At 31.1% G+C, this 24,997-nt stretch overlaps 3 protein-coding genes across 4 annotated transcripts; all 3 read right to left on the bottom strand.

Moving 5' to 3' along the window:
* Positions 1–1,241: 1,241 nt before the first annotated feature.
* Positions 1,242–7,048, bottom strand: LOC105129923 (putative E3 ubiquitin-protein ligase XBAT34). Of its 2 annotated transcripts, none has more exons than XM_011032195.1 (10): positions 6,730–7,048; positions 6,528–6,642; positions 6,178–6,258; positions 5,958–6,046; positions 5,751–5,842; positions 5,477–5,558; positions 4,285–4,387; positions 3,777–3,862; positions 1,932–2,640; positions 1,242–1,498 (listed from the first exon to the last, which is right to left on the bottom strand). In XM_011032195.1, exons 1-9 carry the CDS (start codon positions 6,829–6,831, stop codon positions 1,960–1,962), a joined length of 1,431 nt encoding a protein of 476 aa, XP_011030497.1. In that variant the 5' UTR covers positions 6,832–7,048; the 3' UTR covers positions 1,242–1,498; positions 1,932–1,959. The 2 variants fall into 2 exon arrangements, with proteins under 2 accessions (XP_011030497.1, XP_011030498.1); XM_011032196.1 differs by having other exon boundaries at positions 1,242–1,563.
* A 5,504-nt stretch (positions 7,049–12,552) lies between these two features.
* On the bottom strand, positions 12,553–19,622 carry LOC105129922 (putative E3 ubiquitin-protein ligase XBAT34). Its single transcript, XM_011032194.1, has 11 exons — positions 19,307–19,622; positions 19,101–19,215; positions 18,707–18,787; positions 17,865–17,953; positions 17,657–17,748; positions 17,253–17,334; positions 15,639–15,741; positions 15,128–15,213; positions 13,359–13,992; positions 12,872–12,920; positions 12,553–12,661 (listed from the first exon to the last, which is right to left on the bottom strand). The coding sequence occupies exons 1-9, from the start codon at positions 19,406–19,408 to the stop codon at positions 13,387–13,389; spliced, it is 1,356 nt and encodes a 451-aa protein (XP_011030496.1). The 5' UTR covers positions 19,409–19,622; the 3' UTR covers positions 12,553–12,661; positions 12,872–12,920; positions 13,359–13,386.
* A 2,070-nt stretch (positions 19,623–21,692) lies between these two features.
* LOC105129921 (probable glutathione S-transferase) lies at positions 21,693–23,614 on the bottom strand. The gene is made up of 2 exons (XM_011032193.1): positions 22,986–23,614; positions 21,693–22,263 (listed from the first exon to the last, which is right to left on the bottom strand). The coding sequence occupies exons 1-2, from the start codon at positions 23,301–23,303 to the stop codon at positions 21,892–21,894; spliced, it is 690 nt and encodes a 229-aa protein (XP_011030495.1). The 5' UTR covers positions 23,304–23,614; the 3' UTR covers positions 21,693–21,891.
* Between the last annotated feature and the right edge of the window lie 1,383 nt (positions 23,615–24,997).

Below are 24,997 nucleotides of genomic sequence, written 5' to 3' on the forward strand. Positions count from 1 at the left end.
AAGATGAGAACGGCGACAACCTCCACACTGCAGGTGGACGTGCATCTACAAAAGGTATGCTAGAAGACGCCCCCTAAAATAGAAAATAATAAGTTATCTGAAGCCTAATATCACATCCCTCTGTTTTTATTTGTTTGTATAACTAACCCTCTTTCTTATTTGTCTATTAACAAGGTCCTAAACTGTCAGTAATTAATCTAATTATTTTCTTTCCAGAATATCCATTAATTTGACCCTATATTATTTATTTAAAAAAAAATCTAGGAATATTTTGGTCATTTTATAAAAACTAACGGGCCATTTTAAGAATTAGTATATAGTGTATGGACTAAGTTATGGTTTTTTAAAACAAAGAAACTAAGTTATTATATCGCTAAAAACACAAAAAGTATTAATTAATATTTACTCAAAGGAAAAACTGAAAAGAAAGCAAAGAATCTAAAACACATTGAAGGGAAAAGGAACAAAAGTAATGCCATGAATATTAAAGTTTTAACCAAAAAAAGAATGTGTACTTGTTTATCTTAGATGATTTTGTATAGTATCATGGTTGCACCTTCTTACCAAATATATATTATTATATTATTCAATAAATTTCAAATTTTACTTGTTTTAAATTATTTTAATAAATTAATGTTAAAAATAAAAATATATTACTTTAATATTTTTTCAAATATTTTTTTTAAAAATAATTGTTAACACGCTCCTTTTAACCTCACATTTGCAACCATCAAATCGATAACATCACATCATCCAGTTAGGTAAACAGAGTAGAGCTATCACAAATTGACATGCAAGTTAAGCACGGACACTTGCAGGCTATGCTGGATGGTGCATGCACAAACAACACGCGAGCAGCTGCGGTAGAAAGTATTTAATACTGTGGCAGCTATCAAGATATTTTAAAATTATATTTTTCTTAAAAAAATTATTTTTAACCCCAACATATCCAATCAATATAAAAATATAAAAATAAACTTTTTTTTTAAATCAAAATTTGATAAAAACAAAGCCTGGCTCTAAACACCAATCCCGGGCTGATCTTTTTGAAGTTTTTAAAAGTTAATATAATATAAAACGGTTGTTTCAACAATAAAGAAAAGGAAAGAAGATGCCTTCGATGGAGTAATTTGCCTAAAACTTCAATGGGGAAAAAGATCTTCCACAGAATCCAGTCAAAGCCTTGTAAAACAACTTTCACAGGGAAAGCTCAATTACGGAGGATGTGTCTGTGTATAGAATTAGATCATAAATGATTACCTTGAAAATTGCAAAAGCTTTGAATCCCTTTTACGCAGTTCATATATGACTTCATATACAAGCACACTCGAATCTTTATGTATACAAAGAAATTATACACAAAAGGCACACATAAGGTAAACCCTTAAAGAACCCATACATGGTCTTGCTAAACACAAGTAAGCGTGTAAAATGTTCCAAGAAGTTGCCCAACTGCAGCAACTCAAGTTGTCAAACTCTCCTGCGCTGCCAAACTTCCCTGCAGAAACGGTTGCCAGCAATTTAGCATTTTTGTTTCTAGTAAATTTTACTCTCATCAGGATCCTACATTAAAATTTATGCGGAGATCAATAGACTCCCATGTAGTCTTACAGTAAATCATTAGACTCCCAAAAAACTAGTATCAAGCTATCCCCAAAGAAAATGCAACGACTTCCTAAAAGTTTTGAGAGCATTTACTCGTGTGATTTAGATACTGAGAATAATTCCAATTCCCAATATGTAGCAAGTGTAACATCCACATCAGCGGAAGGAGGATGATTAGCTTCAAACTGTAGGGGATTTTAGTGATGCTACTGAAAGCATAAACACTAAGGTATACTTGTTCAATAATTCAGACAAGAAAGTTAAGGTTATATATTGTTCTAGAGGAAAGAGAACATAATTGTCTATGGTGCCCAGAAAATACTTACCATTTATAGCTTCATTCTTCAGCAAGAATCAAACAGCATAGAGCCTTACAACCTGGTTAATTGTAGCACGACATACAGGGCAACCCCATTTCTTGGCTTTGATTTCCTTCAAGCAAGACATGCATCCAACCATGTGGCCACATGGAATGCAAGCTCCCTCAACTGGAGCATCTAAACATATTACACATGATGAGGAACCTCCATCTTCTTTCTTTTCACCTGTGTTTTCTGGTAAATTCTCAATGGGCAGGGAAGAAATATCAAGGGGGCTGGAATCAATTGATGGATAGTGAATGGGACCATCTTCTATAAGCTCGTCTACAGTGGGTGGAGCTGATGGGACTGAATCTTGGGCATCAGTTGCTGTCTGGACATCAGCAACGCTGCTATTCAAGATCTTGGTTTGCTGAGTTGAGCTGCCACTAGATACACCTTCATTAGGTGCCCGTCCGCTGCTAGTTGTTTTTGGGGGGGGTGCTGCTGGCACATCCATAGCACCTTGACCTCCAGCATTAACAGCGCAATTCCAGCTAGTGGATGAACTTGCTCCAGTGCTAGAGTAGGTATCAAAAATAGGTTGCTCTGCCATGGCAGACTGAATGGAGGCATTTATTGCCATTGCTATCTCTGGATCTTCATCAGATGGTGGAGCAGTTGCTTGAACAGCCAGATTCTGAGATGTGGACAGAAATTGTGGAGGATGCATTACCTGTAACATTATAGGCATTCATGTCACAAGTCCTCTTGTAATGAACAAAATCTTTGACTAAATGATATTAGCTCTTATTGACCATGCAACTTTTTACATTAAAATTTCCCACTCTATACATAGATATGTAAACAACAAGGGAATTTCAATTGGAAGGTATGCAACACACTCGACATGCTGATCAGAATCTAGACTCTAACAGATCACAACCAAACAGATACACTTGTGACATCAGGATCCTTGTCTACATATTTAAGTAAAAAACCTTTTTTAAAGGAAGCAAATCAACTGCTAGAATTTTAAATATGAAACAATTAATCAGGTGCAAGAGGAACCTCAATCAGCAGTCCGTATGGATTTGCGATCAGAGTATTTCCGCCCATTAAAGCAGTGTAGCACCAATCAGAAATAAATGCATTTCTTCAACAATAACCGTAGCGTAGTGACTAGTGTGCATTTCAGGGGAGTTTGAGCATGAGCTACCAGGCAGCTCATAACCGTCCAAAGGAAAGCATAATGACTAGTGTTCATTTCAAAGGAGTTTAGTGTGGGCTCATAAACTATTGAAGGGGGACTATGAGCCTCAAGGGAAGTAGTCCACTACATAATGTACAAATATATGTCAACAAGAGAACAGTTAGAATTTATTTAAGACATTTAAGCTTTACTTTCTCCCAACCTGAAACCAATGTATTGTTCTTCAATATGAGTTTTCAATTTGACCCAAGGTGACATGAAAACCAATAATAAACCAAAAATAACCGATTAAAGCCAACAAAATTCCCTGCAACAGCATGCATTCCTCCCATTTTAGAAGGCTCAGAATTGTCCGTAAGGGGAGGTTTTCATGTCCTCTTCTAAATGGATCCACTGGACTCCAGAACAACCCTATTCTCAAGAAGGCTTCTTATTTGGCTATAGCATCTAACATTAGTTATGCTGGAATCTGTATAGCATTGGAAATTATAGCGTTATAAAAAAAAAAACTCCTCAAACGTTATCATGGTTTCAATGAAATGAAAGGAAAAATGCACATTCAAATACTTCAGCTGAAAAATTGTCTCATCTACTTGTAGCATACAAGTTATCAATTGCTCTATGACCAAAGAAGAACTTTATACAAGTGTGAATTGAACCTGTGATATTCCTTTGCATGCATCACAAAACCACTGAAGCTGTTGCTTGTCTCTTTCATTTGCAGGCGCGAGTTTAATGCGTGTTTCTGAAAACAAAACACATCAGGTTTAAGTATAAAATAATCAATAAAAATTACAGAAGTTTTGATTACTTAAATCTTAACCAAAAGCAAGTTACTTTTGATGTGGTGAATCATCAAAAAACTTTTTTTACTAGCTATCTGGTATGTCTAATTCACGTTGGAGGCAGGAGCATGGCGAGGTACACTATATCCAGAGTACTTCGAAAGATATCTAGTTCCTTATGTTGTCAGGATTATTTATCATACTTACTTATGCCTAATAGTCTGAGGCCTACACCTCACTTGTCTCCGCTTCCTGCCTCTTGAGACTATGCACGGACATAAAAAATCCAACGTAAATGTACGGACTAGGAAACCAACATGATATCAACTTCAATAAAGGTCAATAAAAGATCCGTGAATAGTTATCATCATTGAGAAATTACTAGTGGAGTTGTCAACAATCATCACAGTAGGATCGGAGTGGTGAAACTTTGGCTCTTCCAGATTCGCTTTCCACAATGCAATTAGCGTGTGTGGTTGAGCATCCTGGTCATCCATTAATATGTAAGAAAATTACCAAAAACCAGAAGGTCATAACTTAAAAGAGAAGAAAATATAGCACTTTAAAACATAGGAAAACAGCATCTTACATTTGCAAACACTACTTGGAATACAAATTCAAACAACGATAAGGACAACAAAACTAAGATATAAAACATGATAACATACTATCATCAAAGGAAGATACCGTTGAAAGTGAGTCGTCAGTCCCATTTCATGCAACTTAAACAAAGTTTGCTTTGTTTTAACATGCAGTACACAGTGAGAGGTTCCAAAACCCAACCTATTCTGAAAACTTCTAGCACCAAAATGTTCAAGTGGTAATTGATGCAAAGCATGCTTGGATGTGGAAGCAGTAGCTAAACACATCACCACCTCTGACGCTGCGATGTTCTCATTTCTGAATGCCATGAAGTATTGACATCTTTGAAGAATATTTCAACAGCATGAAGGAACAAAATAGCAGCATTTTTAACCACCGAAGCTTGTAGCAGTACTCTAGGTGCTTGGATAACTTAATAAAATATCTTTGATTCAAACCACTGTGCTAGGTGGGATGAGGTAGACTTTGACCTAGGAATGATAACCTTGTGTCTCACTCACATGTAGAGGCATTCACACGGGGTTTTTAGAGGGATATATTCCATTAGTTTGGGTCTCAACCTGAGCTTCTATTTCCACCTGTGGAATGAGCTAGCCAAACAACATTTATTGTTTCTCACCACATTCTATCGATTAAATACATGGAAGGTTAACAGGTATAGCTATAGCCATTATGAATCCAAAACCAGATAAATTTTATAATAAAAGTGTGTTTTTGGTAAAACCCATAAAACCAACCCATGTGCATAACCAGGAATAAAGATAAACCACCAATGCAAACCAGGAATGTGCTGAACAAGACTTCCAAAAGATTAAAGACAAATACAAGTATCATTACAGCAGAGCCTAGAACCAAAAAATAACTCTCAACAGCAGCCAAAAAACAAAAGCCTCCATCATTGTAAGCTTTTAACAATGAATGTGAATCTGGTATCCAATTTCTCGCAAATTAGAAAATTTTACTTGTCCTACCTGCAATCTAGAATAAATGGCAAGCTCCAACTTGTAAGGCATTCTAGGACTACGGGAACCAGTAGGTAAAACAACAACCCATCTGCACATGCCATGACACTATTAGACATAACGAATCGAGTGCTTTTTGAGAACAATTAGCTGTATAGCAAATGTTACATGAAACAAGCCATTTTAAACTGTCTAGATGACATATGCCGTAACTTAAAATGGAGTAGCAAAAAACAACAAATAAAACCCCATCAATGCGAGAACACATGGAATTGATACCCACATGTTTCTTGAAACCAACCGAGGTGCCAAGACTTCTAGAAATCCAGGTCCATAAAACTCCCGCAACCAACCAGAGAATAGGCAAATATGACTCTGCAAAGAATTAGGGGGGGAAATCTTCTTTACATGGTAAATAACAGAAATTATTTTCCCAAGTTGCCCAGTTACAAAGTCGTTACAACATCACAGCATGAACTGTTAAGCATACCTCAATTGCCCGGACAACATTGCCGTACCCTTTTGCCCTAGCAACTTCTAGAGGAGTTTGACAATCATCATTCATCACTAATGCATTTGCTGAAAATTGAAAAGAAACAAACACTTATTAAACTACCGCTGACACTCAAAAAAGAAAAAGAAAAAAAACTAGACAGCTGCAAGCAAATGAAGTTTCCAAATTGACGGCAATAAACGACAGTGCACCTCACCTCCATGTGAAAGAAGTAACTTGACAGTATTTTCAAGACCTCTTTTGGCCGCATGATGCAAGGGAGTCCCCCCAGTACGACCTACAGCTCAATAAAAAAAACCCCCAGTACGACCTACAGCTCAATAAAATAAAATAAAAATATACTCACAAACAGAATTAATACGTTAATCAAGAATTCGTGGGCAGAGGCAATTCCTTAAAAAAAAAAGACCTTTTCTGTAATATATTCGAAAATGAACCTGTTTTGTTATGTGGTGGAGTACTAAACTAATTAAGAACGAACTGATTTCTCTTAATTGAAAAATTAAGAAAGCAAATGAATATTTAAATTAGTAAAGAAAGGGACACCTGGGCGGTAGGCATTAACATTAGCACCGAGCTCAATCAAAGTTTTAGCCACATTAAAAAGTTGAGGATTCAAACACGCCAATATCAGTGGTGTTTTTCCTTCTTTATCAATCCACTGCAGAACAAAACCAATTAGATTTAATTTTTTTATTTAAAAAAATAATAAAAAGGCGAAAGATAAAAAAGTTGGAATAATCGGAACCTCGAGGCGAGCGCCTTCTCTGCAAAGATTTTTAATTCCTTCTATATTGCCGCAATTCACTTGCTGATACAGCATCTCGTCCTTTGATTGCTGTTGCCCCATTCTTTTTTATATCACAAACAAACAAAAATGAAGGATTCCTTTCTTCCTGAATTGCCTTCTCTTCTCTTCTTGTGTTATTAAGAGGTAAATCGGAGCAGTACTTTCCGGGAAAGCTACGACTATAATTTTCCTGGAAAATAGAGTATCGATATTTTCTTTTTGCTTAAGAAAGAAGAATGTGGAAAGTCAATTGATGGGAAATTTAAAATATAGGTGAGGAGTTGAATGGAACTAAACTAAGCTGACGTGTCCCCTAATTTTATGGTGTGGGCTAGAGAGCGCGTAGATGGTGGACCCGAAACCACCTTCAACTTCATTGTTGTGGAATTTGCTTTTTCTTCTTCTTCTTTTTTACATTGATTTGGGCCCACGGCCCATGATGGAATTTGCTTTTTCTTCTTCTTCTTTTCTACATTGATTTGGGCCCACGGCCCATGGACCATGAAACAAAAACCCAGCTGCAATGTGTGGGCTGACGTGCCCTCTAATTTTATGGTGTGGGCTAGAGAGCGCATGGATGGTGGACCCGAAACCACCTTCAACTTCATTGTTAAGGAATTTGCTTCTTCTTCTTCTTTTCTATATTGATTTGGGCTCAAGGCCCATGAAACAAAAACCCAGCTGCAAATGTAGATTATTTTTTAATTTAAAAATATATTAAAGTATTATTATTTATTTTTTAAAATTTAATTTTAATATTGATCACCAAGAGAAGTTACACTTAACAAACACCAAGTTATTCTACAATAAACTATAAATTAATATTCTATTTGGGTACCCCACATTTGATTTGTTACCAAATGATTTTAGGAATTATTCTCAATTATAAAAAAAATAAAAAAATTAATTATCCTTTTATATTTTATCTTTTCTTTCTACATGATGAATAATAGAAATTCAAGCGGTGATCTATTAACATCCCTACTCAAAAAGTAGTCTGAGAAGAAGCTATTGTTCTTTCTCAAGTAACTCTTTCCTTATCAATGCAAGCATTAGGGATAATGTAGCGTTTTATATTTAGGGTAACCTCTTATTGGTCCCCAATTTATACATCAATTTTCGATTAGGTCATCAAGCTTATTTTATATTAATTTGATCATTAAAATACCAGAAATTCGCAATTGATTCTCCTCCATGTTTCTCATCTAAACTTTGTAATTTATGAAATAAAAAGACGTCGTTTTATGCCATTTTTCTTACAATAACACTAAGAACACAAGAACTTGATTGAGGATTTCTAAAAGGATAGATTTGATTAGAAAATAGGCAGGGATCTAATTGAGAAATGGGTAACAAGTTAGGGACTAAAGTGAGGTTGTCCCTTTATTCAACTTGTATTAAATGGATGCGGACAGCATTTTGGAGAAGACAGAAAACAAAGTACGTGCTTTGTGGAGTTGGATTGCGGAATCAATTTCAATTTCAGTAACTTGCAATTGAATAAAACAAAAATCCGTATCCGTCGTTTCTTTCTCTTTTTCTAAAGAAACCAATGGAATATATTGGATTATATGCTAACCAATCTCCTAATCATCGGCATCATTCCATGTTTTTGTACTAAGATGGTCACATTACTACTTTAACTGCAAGATCTGCTTTTAATCTTGCTATAAGACATTGAAATTAAGGATTGGTGAGCGGGCAAAGTTACTTGGCTAATTAGGAAAAAAAAAAAAGAAACTTGAAAGAGAAGGTGAATTCGCTGTAATGCTGCTTGCAAAGCATTATTTAATTATTTTTATTAGGTTTATTGAAGATTTGATTATGATAAATTTTTTACGAGTTTATTTTAGAATTATAATTCAGGAAATAAATTTAATTGGTTATATTGATTAATTTGAATATTTTTTTGTTATTTAATTAATTTTTTTTAATATCATTTTTAAACATTGAATTAATAAAAAATTAGATTTCATGATTTATTTTAATTTGTTTTTTATAAGATTATCCCTGCTTATCAACTTGGATCACAAATTTGATAGATTAATCTTGGTTAACTCGAGTTATTTTTTAATATATATTTTTTTCAATTTTATCTTTCAAAACATTGGATTAACTAAAAATTATATTTTATATTTTATTTCAATTTATTTTATATCGGGTTATCTTTGTCTCATAATCTGGATATTAGGTTTAGCAAGCTAACACATATTATTATTTTAGACTCTATTTTAATTTTAAAAAAAATTTCATCATTTAACATTGAGTTTGTTAAAAATTAAGTTTCATAATTTATTTTGATTTATCTTTTATAAAGTTATCATGATCTCATGAGTCAGTATGTTGATTGACAATTTAACCAAGATTGATTTAAATAGATCCGATGTATTGTCATTTTACTTTTTATATAAAAAATATTATTGTCATTTTACTTTTTATATAAAAAACATCATTTTAAATATTTATTTTGAATCAAAATATATTTTTATTGGTTATTCAAATTAATTTTAGACTTGTAAAAATAAACAAGTCATATTATATTAATTTCCACTTGTTTTTTTTTTACTTGAAAAAATATTAATAAAAACTGAATATTATTTTTACTTTAAAAAATTGTTCCTGCCTCCAGTTTTTCACGAGTGAATTATCTAGTCAACACAAAAACTCAATTCCTCTACTTTTTACCCTTTTTTCTATGCCTACGTAGCATTTCAAAACGAGCTTTGATACAATACGAAATGCATCTGTAAACCCAATTTATGAATTTATAAAAAATTTACTCCAAGTAATTTTTTTTTTTATTTCCCTTTCATTAAGAAAAGCAAGTCACCATAGAGACATGCATCGGATTTGTTTCGATTTTTTGGAATAGTTTTTAGCATAATTTTTCAAGTAACTATATATAACCTTTTTACATGTGCACATATAACATAGTTGTCATTTGAAAAAGATCACAGGTCATCATCAGATGAACTTATAAATTACTAGATTAATCTAAATTAATATTTTTATCAAGACTATATTGTTCTTTATATTTTTTATTTTTTTATAGTCGACTCAATTAGGCTTGATTAAGTTAATCTAATCACTGAAAATTTAGTTAATTATTTAAATTTTATCAGGTGAATATCTTTATGATTTAACTTGAAACTCCTAAAATAAGTTTTAGATATTCTAAATTAATCAACCTAGCAAATTGAATTTAACAAGGATTACATATAGCTTATCTAGAATACACGCACACTTTAACATTGAATGACAGTTACTTGCGCGATTCATTGTAGAAATCCTAGCAGTCTCTTTTCTTTTTCTCTAGTCATTCTTTTCCTCAAGAAAAGTTTTCTGTACAATAGTTTTATGGCTCGAAGCTATCAAGTAGGATCTCCTCGCCTTGCTGTTCGTTTCCTCCCTCTAGTCTTTCTTTTATTTTTTAGAAAAAATAATTTTACTAAAAAATAAATTATTTATTTATATTTGACAGTGTAATAAAATTTTTTTTAGTATTTGATTATGTCGTGCAAAATGAGTTGAAAAATAACTTATTAATATTTTTTAAAATTTATTAAAATAATGAGGGACAAATCTTATAAATTAAAAAATTAAATGAAAATAAAATTAAAAAAATTTAATTTTATAAATTATTTTAAATAAAATAAATAATAATCAAAATAATAGAGATTAAATCTAATAGATAAAAAAATTAAAGAATAATTAAATTAAAATAATTATAATTATAATTTTATAAATTATTTCAAATATGAAAAGTAATAATCAAAAGAACGAGGATCAAATTTGATAAATAAAAAATTTTAATTAAAAAAATAATAAGAGAATAGTAAATAACAATTATTAAAAAAAAGATCAAAGTTAATATAAAAATCAAATTTAAAAAAAAATTAAAAAAATTAAAAAAAATATAGCAATAAAAAATTTAAAGATCAAATTTAATATAATTAATAAATAATATGATATTTTTAAATTTTTTTATAACTTATATGAAGTGTTTTTCTCGTTTAAAATAAAAAAAAATAATTTTTTTTAAAATCAAATGAATTTTTTTTTAATAGAAAGTATTTTTTATTAATTAGTTTTTTCAATAATAAATAAATATAAAAATAAATAAAAAAATAATTTTCAGGTGAGATGAAATTAAAAAAAAATTCAAAACAAATTATATATAGCAATCAAAAGTTTAAGGATCAAATTTGATGTAATCAGCAAATAATTTTTTATAACTTTTAAAAAGTGTTTTGGATGGAAAACACTTTTCTGAAAACCAATTTATTTATTTTTAAATAGAAAGTGATTCTTGTTCATTAAGTTTTTTAATAACAAATAAATATATAAAATTAAAATATAATTTTTTAAAAATCATTTTCTTGAGTCTCTCCAAGCAAGCCTCCTTTTGGATATATTTTTTCTAGTTTTACACTTATTTTTTATGTGATTTGGGAGTGTTTTGAAATATTATTTGTTTAAAATTTATTTTTTAACTAAAATTATTTTTTTAGTTTTTTTAATTGTTTTGATGTCTTAATATAAAAAATAAATTCAAAAAATTTAAAATAAAAAAATATTTGTTAATACATTTTTTTAATAAAAAATATTTTAAAATATAATTTCTCGCACTCCTAATATTTACGTAACTGATTCTCCGAGACTGACCAAGAGGGGAGAAAAACTAGCATCCGTTTGCGAGATTGTCAAATGCCAGCAGTGCATTGGCCATGGTGGAGACAGGAACGGCGAATGCAAAATGAGAACGGCGGCAACCTTCAAAAATGGAAAAGAATAAGTTATCTGAAGCCTAATATCACATCCCTATGTTTTTAATTTATTTGTTTGTATAACTTACCCTCTTTCTTAATTGTCTATTAACAAGGTCCTAAACTGTCAGTAATTTAATTATTTTCTTTCCAGAATATCCATTAATTTGACCCTATATTATTTATTTAAAAAAAAATCTAGGAATATTTTGGTCATTTTATAAAAACTAACGGGCCATTTTAAGAATTAGTATACAGTGCATGGACTATGTTATGGTTTTTTAAACCAAAGAAACTAAGTTATTATATCGCTAAGAACACAAAAGTATTAATTAATATTTACTCAAAGGAAAAACTGAAAAGAAAGCAAAGAATCTAAAACACATTGAAGGAAAAAGGAACAAAAGTAATGCAATGAATATTGAAGTTTTAACCAAAAGTTTATCTTAGATGATTTTGATTAGTGTCATGGTTGCAGATTCTTTACAAAAAAAAAATATATTAATTTAATATTTTTCAAATACTAAACTGATTGATAATTTAATTTTATAATTTTTTTTATAAATAAAACTAAATTATGTGATTTTTTTGTAATTTTCCTCACAAAACACTGTGTATTGCTACAATATTTTTTTATATAGTTTTTTTGTTATGATTTTTTTAAAATAATTTTTATTGATTTTGTTGAAAAAACATTGTAGCAATTCATATGATTTTTTTTTATAATTTTTGAAATTATCTTTTAATTTTATTGTTTTTAATATTATAATTACAAGTAAGGCTAAATCATGTATGAAAAGTATTATAACTTTTCTTACAAAACACTGTGAATTGCTACAAAGTTTTCATACATTATTTTTTTTTTGTTTTTTTTCTCATGGAATATTAATTCTATTATATTTTTAATTTTTATTATTTATTACTAGTTTATAATTATAATATTATCAAACATATTTATTTTATCTAATTATTTTATAAACCTACGGTAGGGTGAAACCATGCCATCTCGTCATATGTACACAAAGAAATTATACACAAAAGACTCACATAAGGTGTACCCTTAAAGAACCCATACATGGTCTTAATAATCACAAGTACGCGAGTACAATGTTCAAAGAAGTTGCCTAACTGCACCGAGGAATTTGGTCTAGCGGTTGAAGGGGCTTGTCTCCTTTCACTGCACATGGGTTCGAGCCCTGGTGTGCACGCCTGTCATCCTCGTAGTGCCTTATCTGTCTGCTGGGTTTGCAGGGTATTCAGTGGGCCGTGGAGATTAGTTGTGGTGCGCGCAAGCTGGCCCGAATACCCCACGTAAATAAAAAAAAAGAAGTTGCCTAACTGCAGCAACTCAAGTTGTCAAGTCTCTTGCGCTGCCAAACTTGCCTGCAGAAACGGTTGCCAGCAATTTAGCATTTTTGTTTCTAGTAAATTTTACTCTCATCAGGATCCTACATTAAAATTTATGCGGAGATAATAGACTCCCATGTAGTCTCACAGTAAATCACTAGGCTCCCAAAAAACTAGTATCAAGCTATACCCAAAGAAAATGCAACTACTTCCTAACAGTCTTGAGAGCATTTACTTGTGTGGTTTAGATCCTGAGAGAATAATTCCAATTCCCAAAATTTAGCAAGTGTAAGATCTACGTTGGCTGAAGGAGGATGATTAGCTTCAAACTGTAGGGGATTTCAGTGATGCTACTGAAAGCATAAACACTAAGGTATACTTGTTCAATAATTCAGAAAAAAAAGAGAGTTAAGGTTATATATTGTTCTATAGGAAAGAGAACATAATTGTCTAAGGTGCCCAGAAAATACTTACCATTTACAGCTTCATTCTTCAGCAAGAATCAAACAGCATAGAGCCTTACAGTTTGGTTAATTGTGGCAGGACACATAGGGCAACCCCATTTCTTGGCTTTGATTTCCTTCAAACAAGACATGCATCCAACCATGTGGCCGCATGGAATGCAAGCTCCCTCAACTGGAGCATCTAAACATATTACACATGATGATGAACCTCCATCTTCTTTCTTTCCACCTGTTTTTTCTTGTAAATTCTCATCAACAATGGGTGGAGCTGATGGGACTGAATCTTGGGCATCAGTTGCTGTCTGGACATCAGCAACGCTGTAATTAAAGATCCTGGTTTGCTGAGTAGAGCTGCCGCTAGATACACCTTCATAAGGTGCCCATCCGCGGCTAGTTGTCTTTAGAGGAGGTGCTGCTGGCACATCCATAGCACCTTGACCTCCAGCATTAACAGCGCAATTCCAGCTAGTGGATGAACTTGCTCCAGTGCTAGAGTAGGTATCAAAAATAGGTTGCTCTGCCATGGCAGACTGAATGGAGGCATTTATTGCCATTGCTATCTCTGGATCTTCATCAGATGGTGGAGCAGTTGCTTGAACAGCCAGATTCTGAGATGTGGACAGAAATTGTGGAGGATGCATTACCTGTAACATTATAGGCATTCATGTCACAAGTCCTCTTGTAATGAACAAAATCTTTGACTAAATGATATTAGCTCTTATTGACCATGCAACTTTTTACATTAAAATTTCCCACTCTATACATAGATATGTAAACAACAAGGGAATTTCAATTGGAAGGTATGCAACACACTCGACATGCTGATCAGAATCTAGACTCTAACAGATCACAACCAAACAGATACACTTGTGACATCAGGATCCTTGTCTACATATTTAAGTAAAAAACCTTTTTTAAAGGAAGCAAATCAACTGCTAGAATTTTAAATATGAAACAATTAATCAGGTGCAAGAGGAACCTCAATCAGCAGTCCGTATGGATTTGCGATCAGAGTATTTCCGCCCATTAAAGCAGTGTAGCACCAATCAGAAATAAATGCATTTCTTCAACAATAACCGTAGCGTAGTGACTAGTGTGCATTTCAGGGGAGTTTGAGCATGAGCTACCAAGCGGCTCATAGCTGTCCAAAGGAAAGCATAATGACTAGTGTTCATTTCAAAGGAGTTTAGTGTGGGCTCATAAACTATTGAAGGGGGACCATGAGCCTCAAGGGAAGTATTCCAATACATAATACACAAATATATGTCAACGAGACAACAGTTACAAGTTATTTAAGACATTTAAGCTTTGGTTTCTCCCAACCTGAAACCAATGTATTGTTCTTCAATATGAGTTTTCAATTTGACCCAAGGTGACATGAAAACCAATAATAAACCAAAAATAACCGATTAAAGCCAACAAAATTCCCTGCAACAGCATGCATTCCTCCCATTTTAGAAGGCTCAGAATTGTCCGTAAGGGGAGGTTTTCATGTCCTCTTCTAAAGGGATCTACTGGACTCCAGAACAACCCTATTCTCAAGGAGGCTTCTTATTTGGCTATAGCATCTAACATTAGTTATACTGGAATCTGGTTAGTATTGGAAATTATAGCGTTATAAAAAAAAAACTCCTCAAACGTTATCATGGTTTCAATGAAAGGAAAGAAAAAATGCACATTCAAATACTTCAGCTGAAAAATTGTCTCATCTACTTGTAGCATACAAGTTATCAATTGCTCTATAACCAAAGAAGAACTTTATACAAGTGTGAATTGAACCTGTGGCATTCCTTTGCATGCATCACAAAACCACTGAAGCTGTTGCTTGTCTCTTTTATTTGCTGGTGCGAGTTTAATGCGTGTTTCTGAAAACAAAACATATCAGGTTTAAGTATAAAATAATTAGTACAAATTAAAAAACTTTTGATTACTTAAATCTTAAACAAAAGCAAGTTACTTTTGATGTGGTGAATCATCAAAAAACTTTTTTTTGCTAGCTATCTGGTATGTCTAATTCACGGTTGGAGGCAGGAGCATGGCGAGGTGCACTATATCCAGAGTACTTCGAAAGATATCTAGTTCCTTACGTTGTCAGGATTATTTATCATACTTACTTATGCCTCATAGTCTGAGGCCTACACCTCACTTGTCTCCGCTTCCTGCCTCTTGATACTTTGCATGGACATAAAAAAATCCAATGTAAATATAGGGACTAGGAAACCAACGTGGTATCAACTCCAACAAATGTCAATAAAAGATTCGTGAATAGTTATCATCACTGAGAAATTACTAGTGGAGTTGTCAACAATCATCACGGTAGGATTGGAGTGGTGAAACTTTGGTTCTTCCAGATTTGCTTTCCACAATGCAATTTTCGTGCATGGTTTAGCACCCTGGTCATCCATTAATATGTAAGAAAATTACCAAGAACCAGAAAGTCATAACTTAAAAGAGAATAAAATATAGCACTTTAAAACATAGGAATGCAACATCTTACATTTGCAAACACTAATTGGAATACAAATTCAAACAAGGAATAAGGACAACGAACTAAGATATAAAACCCTGATATCATACTATCATCAAAGGAAGAGACCGTTGAAAGTGAGTCGTCAGTCCCATTTCATGCAACTTCATAAACAAAGTCTGCTTTGTTTTAACATGCAGTACACAGTGAGAGGTTCCAAAACCCAACCTATTCTGAAAACTTCTAGCACCAAAATGTTCAAGTGGTAATTGATGCAAAGCATGCTTGGATGTGGAAGCAGTAGCTAAACACATCACCACCCTCATGCTGCGATATTCTTATTTCTGAATGCCATTAAGTATTGACATCTTTGAAGACTATTTCAACACAATGAAAACAGCTAGAATGAACAAAATAGCAGCATTTTTAACCACTAAAGCAGCTTATAGCAGTAGTGTAGGTGCTTGGATAACATAATAGAATATCTTTGATTCAAGCCTAGCTAGGAACAATAACCTTGTGTCTCACTCACATGTAGAGGCACTCACACGGGGTTTTTAGAGGGATATATTCCATTAATTTAAGTCTCAACCTGAGCTTCTATTTCCACCTGTAGAGCCAAACAACATTTATTGTTTCCCACCACATTGTATCGATTAAATACATGGAAGGTTAACAAGTATAGCTATAGCCATAATGAATCCAGAACCAGATAAATTTTATAATAAAAGTGTGTTTTTGGTAAAACCCATAACATTGCTAGAAAGCCCATCAATGTGTATAAATCATTGCTATTAAACTCTGATTAGACTAGCGGGATGAGGAAAAAAACCCAGATAAGCAAAAACAAGATTGACCCAGCAAAACTCAATTGAAATCCAGTTTTTTTAGTTGTTTTTTAATTTCTTTCAAAATTCATTATATAAATACTAAAATAATATTTTATTTTTTTAATGTGAGATTTAAAACTTTTTAGCATGTACATTTATGTTCACAAAAAAAAAACTATAATATAAACTTCATTATTTATAACAAGTATAATATATATTCACATAAATTATTTTTTACTTTTTTTATATAAAATATTAAAATTATAAATATTTTTTAATTTTTTAAAATTAATTTTGGTTGATTTGTATCAATCCGTAAACCGGAGACATGGCTTCTTGACCATGTCAACTCTCATGTAGTACCTGATAACTATTTATGATATAAACAGGAATGAAGATAAACCATCGATGCAAACCAGGAATGTGCCGGACAAGTATTCCAAAAGCTTAAAGAAAAATACAAGTATCATTACAGCAGAGCCTAGAACCAAAAAAAAACTCTCAAAGGCAGCACAAAAACAAAAGCCTGCATCGTTATAAAATTTTAACAATGAATGTGAATTTGGTATCCAATTTCTTGCAAATTAGAAAATTTTACTTGTCGTACCTGCAAACTAGAATACATGGCAAGCTCAAACTTGCAAGGCGTTCCATGATCACGGGAACCAGTAGGCAAAACAACAGCCCATCTGCACAAGCCGTGACACTATTAGACATAACAAATCCAGTGCTCTTTGAGTACAATATTTAGCTGTATAGCAAATGTTACACGACACAAGTCATTTCAAATTATTTTTTTTGGTTTTTTTGGTTTAAAAGTATTTCTAAAAAAATTTAAATTTATTTATTTATTTTAAATTAATATTTTTTTAATATTTTTAAATTATTTTAGTACACAAATATAAAAAATAATTTTTAAAAATGACCACAGCTATATTTACAAACCCCAGATAACATATTCCGTAACTTAGAAAGGAGTAGCAAAAAACAACAAATAAAAATGATACCCACTTGTTCCTTGAAGCCAACCGAGGTGCCACTACTTCTAGAAATCCAGGTCCATGAAGCTCCCGCAACCAACCAGAGAATACGCAAATGCGACTCTGCAAAGAATTAGAGGGGAAGAAATCTTTTTAAATGGTAAGTAACAGAAATTATTCTCCCACGCTGCCCGGTTACGAAGTAGTTACAACATCACAGCAAGAACTGTTAAGCATACCTCAATTGCCCGGACAACATTGACGTACCCTTTTGCCCTAGCAACCTCTAGAGGAGTTTCGCAATCATCATTCGTCATTAATGCATTTGCTGAAAATTAAAAAGAAACAAACACTTAATAAAACACACCCATATAGCTGCAAAAAAATTAACAATTTATTTATATATTTTAAAACTATTTTTTTTAAATTTAATTTTTTATTTTCTCTTTGAATTAATATTTTTAAATTATTTTAATAGACTGATATTAAAAATAAAAATTTTTTAAATAAAAATTTATTATTTTGATAAACTTCCAAGTAAAAAATACTTTAAAAAACAATTATTACCTATTTATTTTCTTTTCAAAGAATTTAAATTTTTTATTTTAAATTAATATTTTTTGGTGTTTTTAAATCATTTTGATGCATTAATATTAAAAATAATTTTTTAAAAAAATATAATTATTTTGATAAATTTTCAAGTTAAAAATACTTTAAAAAATAACTATTATTTGCTTATTTTTACATTTAAAAATTGCTTTAGAAAAAAAATTGAATTTTATTTTTTACTTTAAATTAATTTTTTTGGTGTTTTAAAATTATTTTAATAAGTTAATGTTAAAAATAACTTTTTAAAAATAAAAAAATTATTTTAATAAATTTTTGAGAAAAAATCACTTTAAAAAAAATTTATCTATTTGTTTTTACGTTTCAAAAATATTTAAAAAAAAATAATTTTTTTTTAAATTAGTATTTTTGTAGTTTTTTAAAATTAATTTTCTATATTAATATTAAAAATAATTATTTTAATAAATTTTTAAATAAAAAATAACTACATCCAATCTAATCTCGCTCGCCTCACCTCCATGTGAAAGAAGTAACTTGACAGTATTTTCAAGACCTTTTTTTGCCGCGTGATGCAAGGGCGTCCCCCCCCTTCGACCTACAGCTCGATAATAATAATAATAATAATAATAATACTCATAAACAGACTTAACCCGTTAATCAAGAATCCGATGGCAGAGGCAATTCCTTTAAAAAAAAAATCCTTTACCGTAATAGACTTAACACGTTAATCAAGAATCCGACGGCAGAGGCAATTCCTTAAAAAAAAAAATCCTTTACCGTAATATATTCGAAAATGAACCTGTTTTGTTATGTAGTGGAGCACTAAACTAATTAAGAACGAACTAATTTCTTTTAATTGAAAAATTAAGAAAGCAAATGAACATTTAAATTAGTAAAGAAAGGGATACCGGGGCGATAGGCATTAACGTTAGCACCGAGCTCAACCAACGTTTTAGCCACGTTAAAAAGTTGAGGATCCAAACAAGCCACTATCAGTGGTGTTTTTCCTTCGTGATCAATCCACTGCAGAACAAAACCAATTAGATTTTATTTTGTTTTTTTATTTAAAAAAATAATAAAAGGCGAAAGATAAAATGATTGGAATAATCGGAACCTCGAGGCGAGCGCCTTCCCTGCAAAGTTTTTTGATTCCTTCTATGTTGTTGTTTTTCACTTGCTGATACAGCAACTCGTGCTTTGATTGCTGTTGCCCCATTCTTTTTTATATCACCAACAAACAAAAATGAAGGGTTCCTTCCTTCCTGTATTGCCTTCTCTTCTCTTCTCGTATTATTTAGAGGTAAATCGGAGCGGTACTCTCCGGGGAAGCTACGACTATAATTTTCCTGGAAAATCAAGTATCGATATTTTTATTTTGCTTAAGAAAGAAGAATATGGAAAGTCAATTGATATGAAATTAAAAACAGAGGCGAGGAGTTGAATGTAACTAAATACGCATCCTCTAATTCTGTTCCGTGGGCGAGATAGCGCCTGGATGGAGGACTCGAAACCACCTTGAACTTCGTCAAGGAAATGGCTTCTTCTTCTTCTTTTTTCTTATATAGATTTTTCAATCACCAAGAAAAAACAAATACAAAGCGGGCCCAAGGCCCATAACACAAAAACCCAGCAGCTGTAACATGTATTATTTTTTAAAAATATTTTTAGCTAGAAATATATTAATTTTTTTATTTTTTAAAATGTATTTTTAATATTAATACACTTAGCAAAATTACCCTAAACAAACACCAAGTTATTCTCCTGTAAAACTATAAATTAATATTCTATTTGGGTATCCCACATTTGATTTGTTACCAAATGATTTTAGGAATCATTTTCAATACTAAAAAAACACTTGAAAGAGAGGGTAATTCCTTTATAAAGCATTATTTATTTATTTATTATTATTATTTTTACTAGATTTATTAGAGATTTAAGCTTGATAATTTTTTAATGGGTTTATTTTAGACTCATGATTAAGAATATGAATTTGATAAGTTAAATTAATAGATTTGAGTTTTTTTTATTTTAATTGATTTTTTTTAATACCATTCTTCAACATTGAATCAATAAAAAATTAAATTTGATGATTTGTTTCGGTTCGTTTTTTATAAGGTTATCACACCTTATAAAAAACAAACGGAAACAAATTATAAAATTTAATAGTTTTTTTTTAATTTTATCTTTCAACACAAAAATGATTGAGAATTAAACTTCATATGTTATTTTAATTTATTTTATATTAAGTTATTTTTGTCTTATAATCCAAGTGACAGGTTTAGCAAGTTAACGCATGTTATTATTTTGGGTTTTATTTTAATTTTATTGTTTAACATTGAGTTTATTAAAAATTAAATTTTATAATTTATTTTAATTTATTTTCTATAAGGTTATTGTTATCTTATGAGTTGGTATGCTGATTGAAGGTTTAACCAAGACCAATTCAAATGAATCCAATGTATTATCATTTTATTTTTTTATATATATAAAATTTCATCTTAAATATTTATTATAAATTAAAATATAATTTTAGTAGTTATTTAAATTATTTTTGAATATGTCAAAGTAAACAATTCATGTTGTATCCATTCTCGTGCATTTCAATTTATTTCTACTAAAATAAATATTAATAACAATTGAATATTTCTTTACTATAAAAATTTGATCCGACCTCCAGTTTTACACGAGTGAATTATCTAGCTAACATTAAAACTCAATTCCTCTCCCTTTTCCCCTTTTTTCTATGCCTATGTAGCATTTTAAAAACCAGCTTTGATACAATACGAAATGCATCTGTAAACCCAATTAAATATACAGAGACCGTTCACAACTAATTTATGAAATTTATAAAAAATTTACTCCAAGTAATTTTCTTTTTATTTCCCTTTCATTAAGAAAAGCAAGTCACCATAGAGACATGCATCGGATTTGTTTCGATTTTTTGGAATAGTTTTTAGCATAATTTTTCAAGTAACTATATATAACCTTTTTACATGTGCACAATATATATATATATATATAAAACCTTTTTACATGTGCACATGTAACATAGTTATTCTACTATAAAACTATCCACATTTGATTTGTTACCAAATGATTTTAGGAATTATTCTCAATTATAAAAAAAAAAAAGAAAAAATTTAATTATCCTTTATATTTTATCTTTTCTTTCTACATGATGAATAATAGAAATTCAAGCTATGATCTATTAACATCCCTTCTCAAAAAGCAGTCTGAGAAGAAAGCTATCTCAAGTAACTCTTTCCTTATCAATGCAAGCATTAGGGATAATGTAGCGTTTTATATTTAGGGTAACCTCTTATTGGTCCCCAATTTATACATCAATTTTCGATTAGGTCATCAAGCTTATTTTATATTAATTTGATCATTAAAATACCAGAAATTCTCAATTGATTCTCCTTCACGTGTCTCATCTAAGCTTTGTAATTTATGAAATAAAAAGACGTCATTTTATGCCATTTTTCTTACGATAACTCTAAGAAGACAAGAACTTGATTGAGGATTTCTAAAAGGATATATTTGATTAGAAAATAGGCTGGGATCTAATTGAGAAAAGGGTAACAAGTTAGGGACTAAAGTGAGGTTGCCCCTTTATTCAACTTGTATTGCATAATATAATTCAGCTCTAAACTTATTCTGATAGGGAAGCAAAAGGCATAATTATATGCCCAAAGGCCATCAAGTCCGAAACCAGTTATGAGGCCTGGAAGCAAGCTCTGTGCTTCGATTCTGGAAATAAATGATCATCTTGTCTCGAGGTGGTAAGTTTTCCTTGATCACAGGATGGTCGAGAAACTTGTTCATCCATGAAGTTGTTGCTGGAAATTGCAGAGCATTTACTATCTTCATGGACCCAACTTCTTCCCACACTGGCAGCCAGTAAGACATCCATCCCATTGCAATGTCCAGGTAGCCAATGTTCTCTCCTCCAAAAAATTGCTTCCCTTTTAGCTCTCCCTCTATCTTTTCCATGGCTTCAACGGCCAGTTTTAATGCCTTCTCCTTCTCCTCTCCCAGGGAGCACATTGCAATCCATGCAGCATCCAGAATCTTCAGAAAAATAGGAAATTAATTGAAATATTGGCATTGCAAAATCCAAACCCTAATGTTTAATCGCACACCCACATTTGATTGTTGCGAGGATCAATCAAGAAGTTCATGGAGATAAAACAATCTTTGAGATTTGTTGGGCCTTTTATTTTAGGTGATTTATCTCCCAACTCTCATATATATTTGATAATGCATTTTTTTTTTAAAAGTATACTTTTCTATGATTTAATTTTATATAGAGCTGTTAAAAATATATAATACCACATGACAGACTCACATCCACTTCTCATCTACGTTTAAATTTTTGTTTAAAATTGGATTTTAATTGCAATAAAGTCCTGATGGCTAACATTACAAAAAGAAAGAAAAATCAAGTGTAATCACTAACGTGTTCCACTAAAAAATAATATTTTTAAGAAATCCCTTTTATTGCCGAACTACAGAATAATTTCACGATGTGCAATAAATAATAAAAAATGATAGATATAAGGAGAAAAGAGAAAAAGAAAAAAGAAAATAATTTTTAATTCTATATGATTTTCTTTTTTAATTTTTGATAGAATTCAATATGATTAATTCTATATATCTGTGTCTCTCTTCAAACTGGCATCGCAAGTATCTTTCCGACACAAAATGTTGACTAATTAAATATATCAAATACTAATAAAATTAAAAATCAAGCAATTAACAAATCAAGCGAATGCTAAGCAATAATCAATCACCTTCTCTTCAGCAAATTTAGCCCAAAACCGTGTCATGGCTCTTTCGTAAGGATCTTGAGGCATCAGTGGACATTGTTTCCATGTCTCATCTATAAACTCAAGAATAACAAATGACTCGGCGATCACTTTCCGGCCACGCACAAGCACCGGAACTTTTTTATGGACAGGATTTAACTCCATGAGCAGAGTACTCTTGTTGAATATATCTTCCTCTATGTACTCATAATCGACACCCTTAAGCTTCAAAGCCCATTCTACCCTGCGAGCGAAGGGGCTAGCCCAGAACCCCAAAAGCTTCACCTGCTCTGTGCTTGCCATCAGATTATTTTTACCTGCTTCTTGTTCTCAGCTGCTTGTTTAGCGCTCTTTTTATATAGAGGCATAGCAGAGGAGTAGGAGTGGGCATCTTGTAATTAGTGTTGGAATTTCAAAAGGAGAGGGTTAGGGTAGAGAAATTGTTTTCTTCAACACCACCAATAGAACGCGACGGCGCACATCAGGCGGTAGAGAAGTGTGGTAACTTTGATGATGCGAGATTCCGTAAACGATTTGTGGTTTTCGTGGACTTTTCTTTCAATATCGCGTTTCTTCAAGGTAGGCGTCCCTGCAAGGCAACGACTAGTCTATTTGGTCTTGGTATGCACATTTTCATATATTTTTATATATGAATTTTGAACCTCCCACCGCCAAACAAGGGCTAATGATCTTTCTACTATAATCAGCCAATAAGTTTGATAATTGATAGACACATTCAATCTAGGTTTCTAACTGGTTTATCTTCCAAGTGCTTTCTGTGGATGGGCAAAGAAACTATTTAATATTTTTATTAAATTTAATATAATAATTTAAACTTGAATAAATTTTATATAATTTTTTAATTAGTTTAAATTTTAAATTAAATTATAGGAGAGCTGTCATGACATAATCTTGTCTATTGAGCATCTCCAAAAAATACAAAAAATATATGATTCATTTTAGTTGACTCATTATTTAAATTATAAACTCTATTAAATTGAATTATTTTTTTTTTATTTTATTATATGTTAAAAAATACAAAAAAATAATTTATAACTAACCCAATAATAAAATGATAAAATTTAATAAAAATTCAATATTAAAATCATAAAATTATAAAAATAAAAAAGCTCAAAAAACCAAAAAAATACTAAAAATTTATGAACTTATTAGCAAAAAGCTCAGACGCATAGGCGTAGGTAAGATTCATTTTTCTATATTAGTTGACCGCTAGCTATTGTTAGCATAATGAAATGAATCGAAGAAAAAAAGATTGATGGTGCAAAATTAATTTAATTTTTCAGGTAAGATTAAGGCAAAGTTAATTAGCAGCCGACAAGCATGAAAAAGTTTATTTAGGATGTAATTGTAAGTATGGTAAATATTATTTTTTAAAATGTTTTTTATTTAAAAATATATTAAAATAATATTTTTTATTTTAAAATTTATTTTTAATATTAACACATCAAAATAATTTAAAAATACTTAAAATATAATTTAAAATAAAAATTAATTTAATTTTTTAAAAAAAAAAACAAGTTGAAATTGAATTCCAAACGGGCCTGTTTATGTGGACAAAGGAGCCAGACTACTATCTCCCAAAAACAAACATACTGGACAACAAAACACGACCTGTCATCGATTTGAAACTGTTGATGACAGGTCGTCTGTATGGACGCAGGTCCACCGGCATTCTCACACAGCCGGTGCTGAGACCACCCCTGTTTGTGAATTTCTGCTATAGTCTGTCCTCAGTCTAGCTGTAAGTTATTTTCGTTTGGTATTGTGATAGGTTTTTGATTATAATTTAAAAAAATTTATTTTATAAAAAATATTTTTAACTGAAATTAATTTAAAAATATATATTTTATTAAAACTATAGTTAAAATTGAGATTAAATAAAAAGTAGTTTAATATGTTTAGTTAAAAAAATACTTTTTAAATTAAGATTATAAAAAAATTAAAATATATATATATATATATATATATATATTAAT

The sequence above is a fragment of the Populus euphratica genome, unplaced genomic scaffold (assembly GCF_000495115.2).
Source record: "Populus euphratica unplaced genomic scaffold, PopEup_1.0 scaffold17.1, whole genome shotgun sequence".
In the NCBI taxonomy this organism is placed as follows: Eukaryota; Viridiplantae; Streptophyta; class Magnoliopsida; order Malpighiales; family Salicaceae; genus Populus; species Populus euphratica.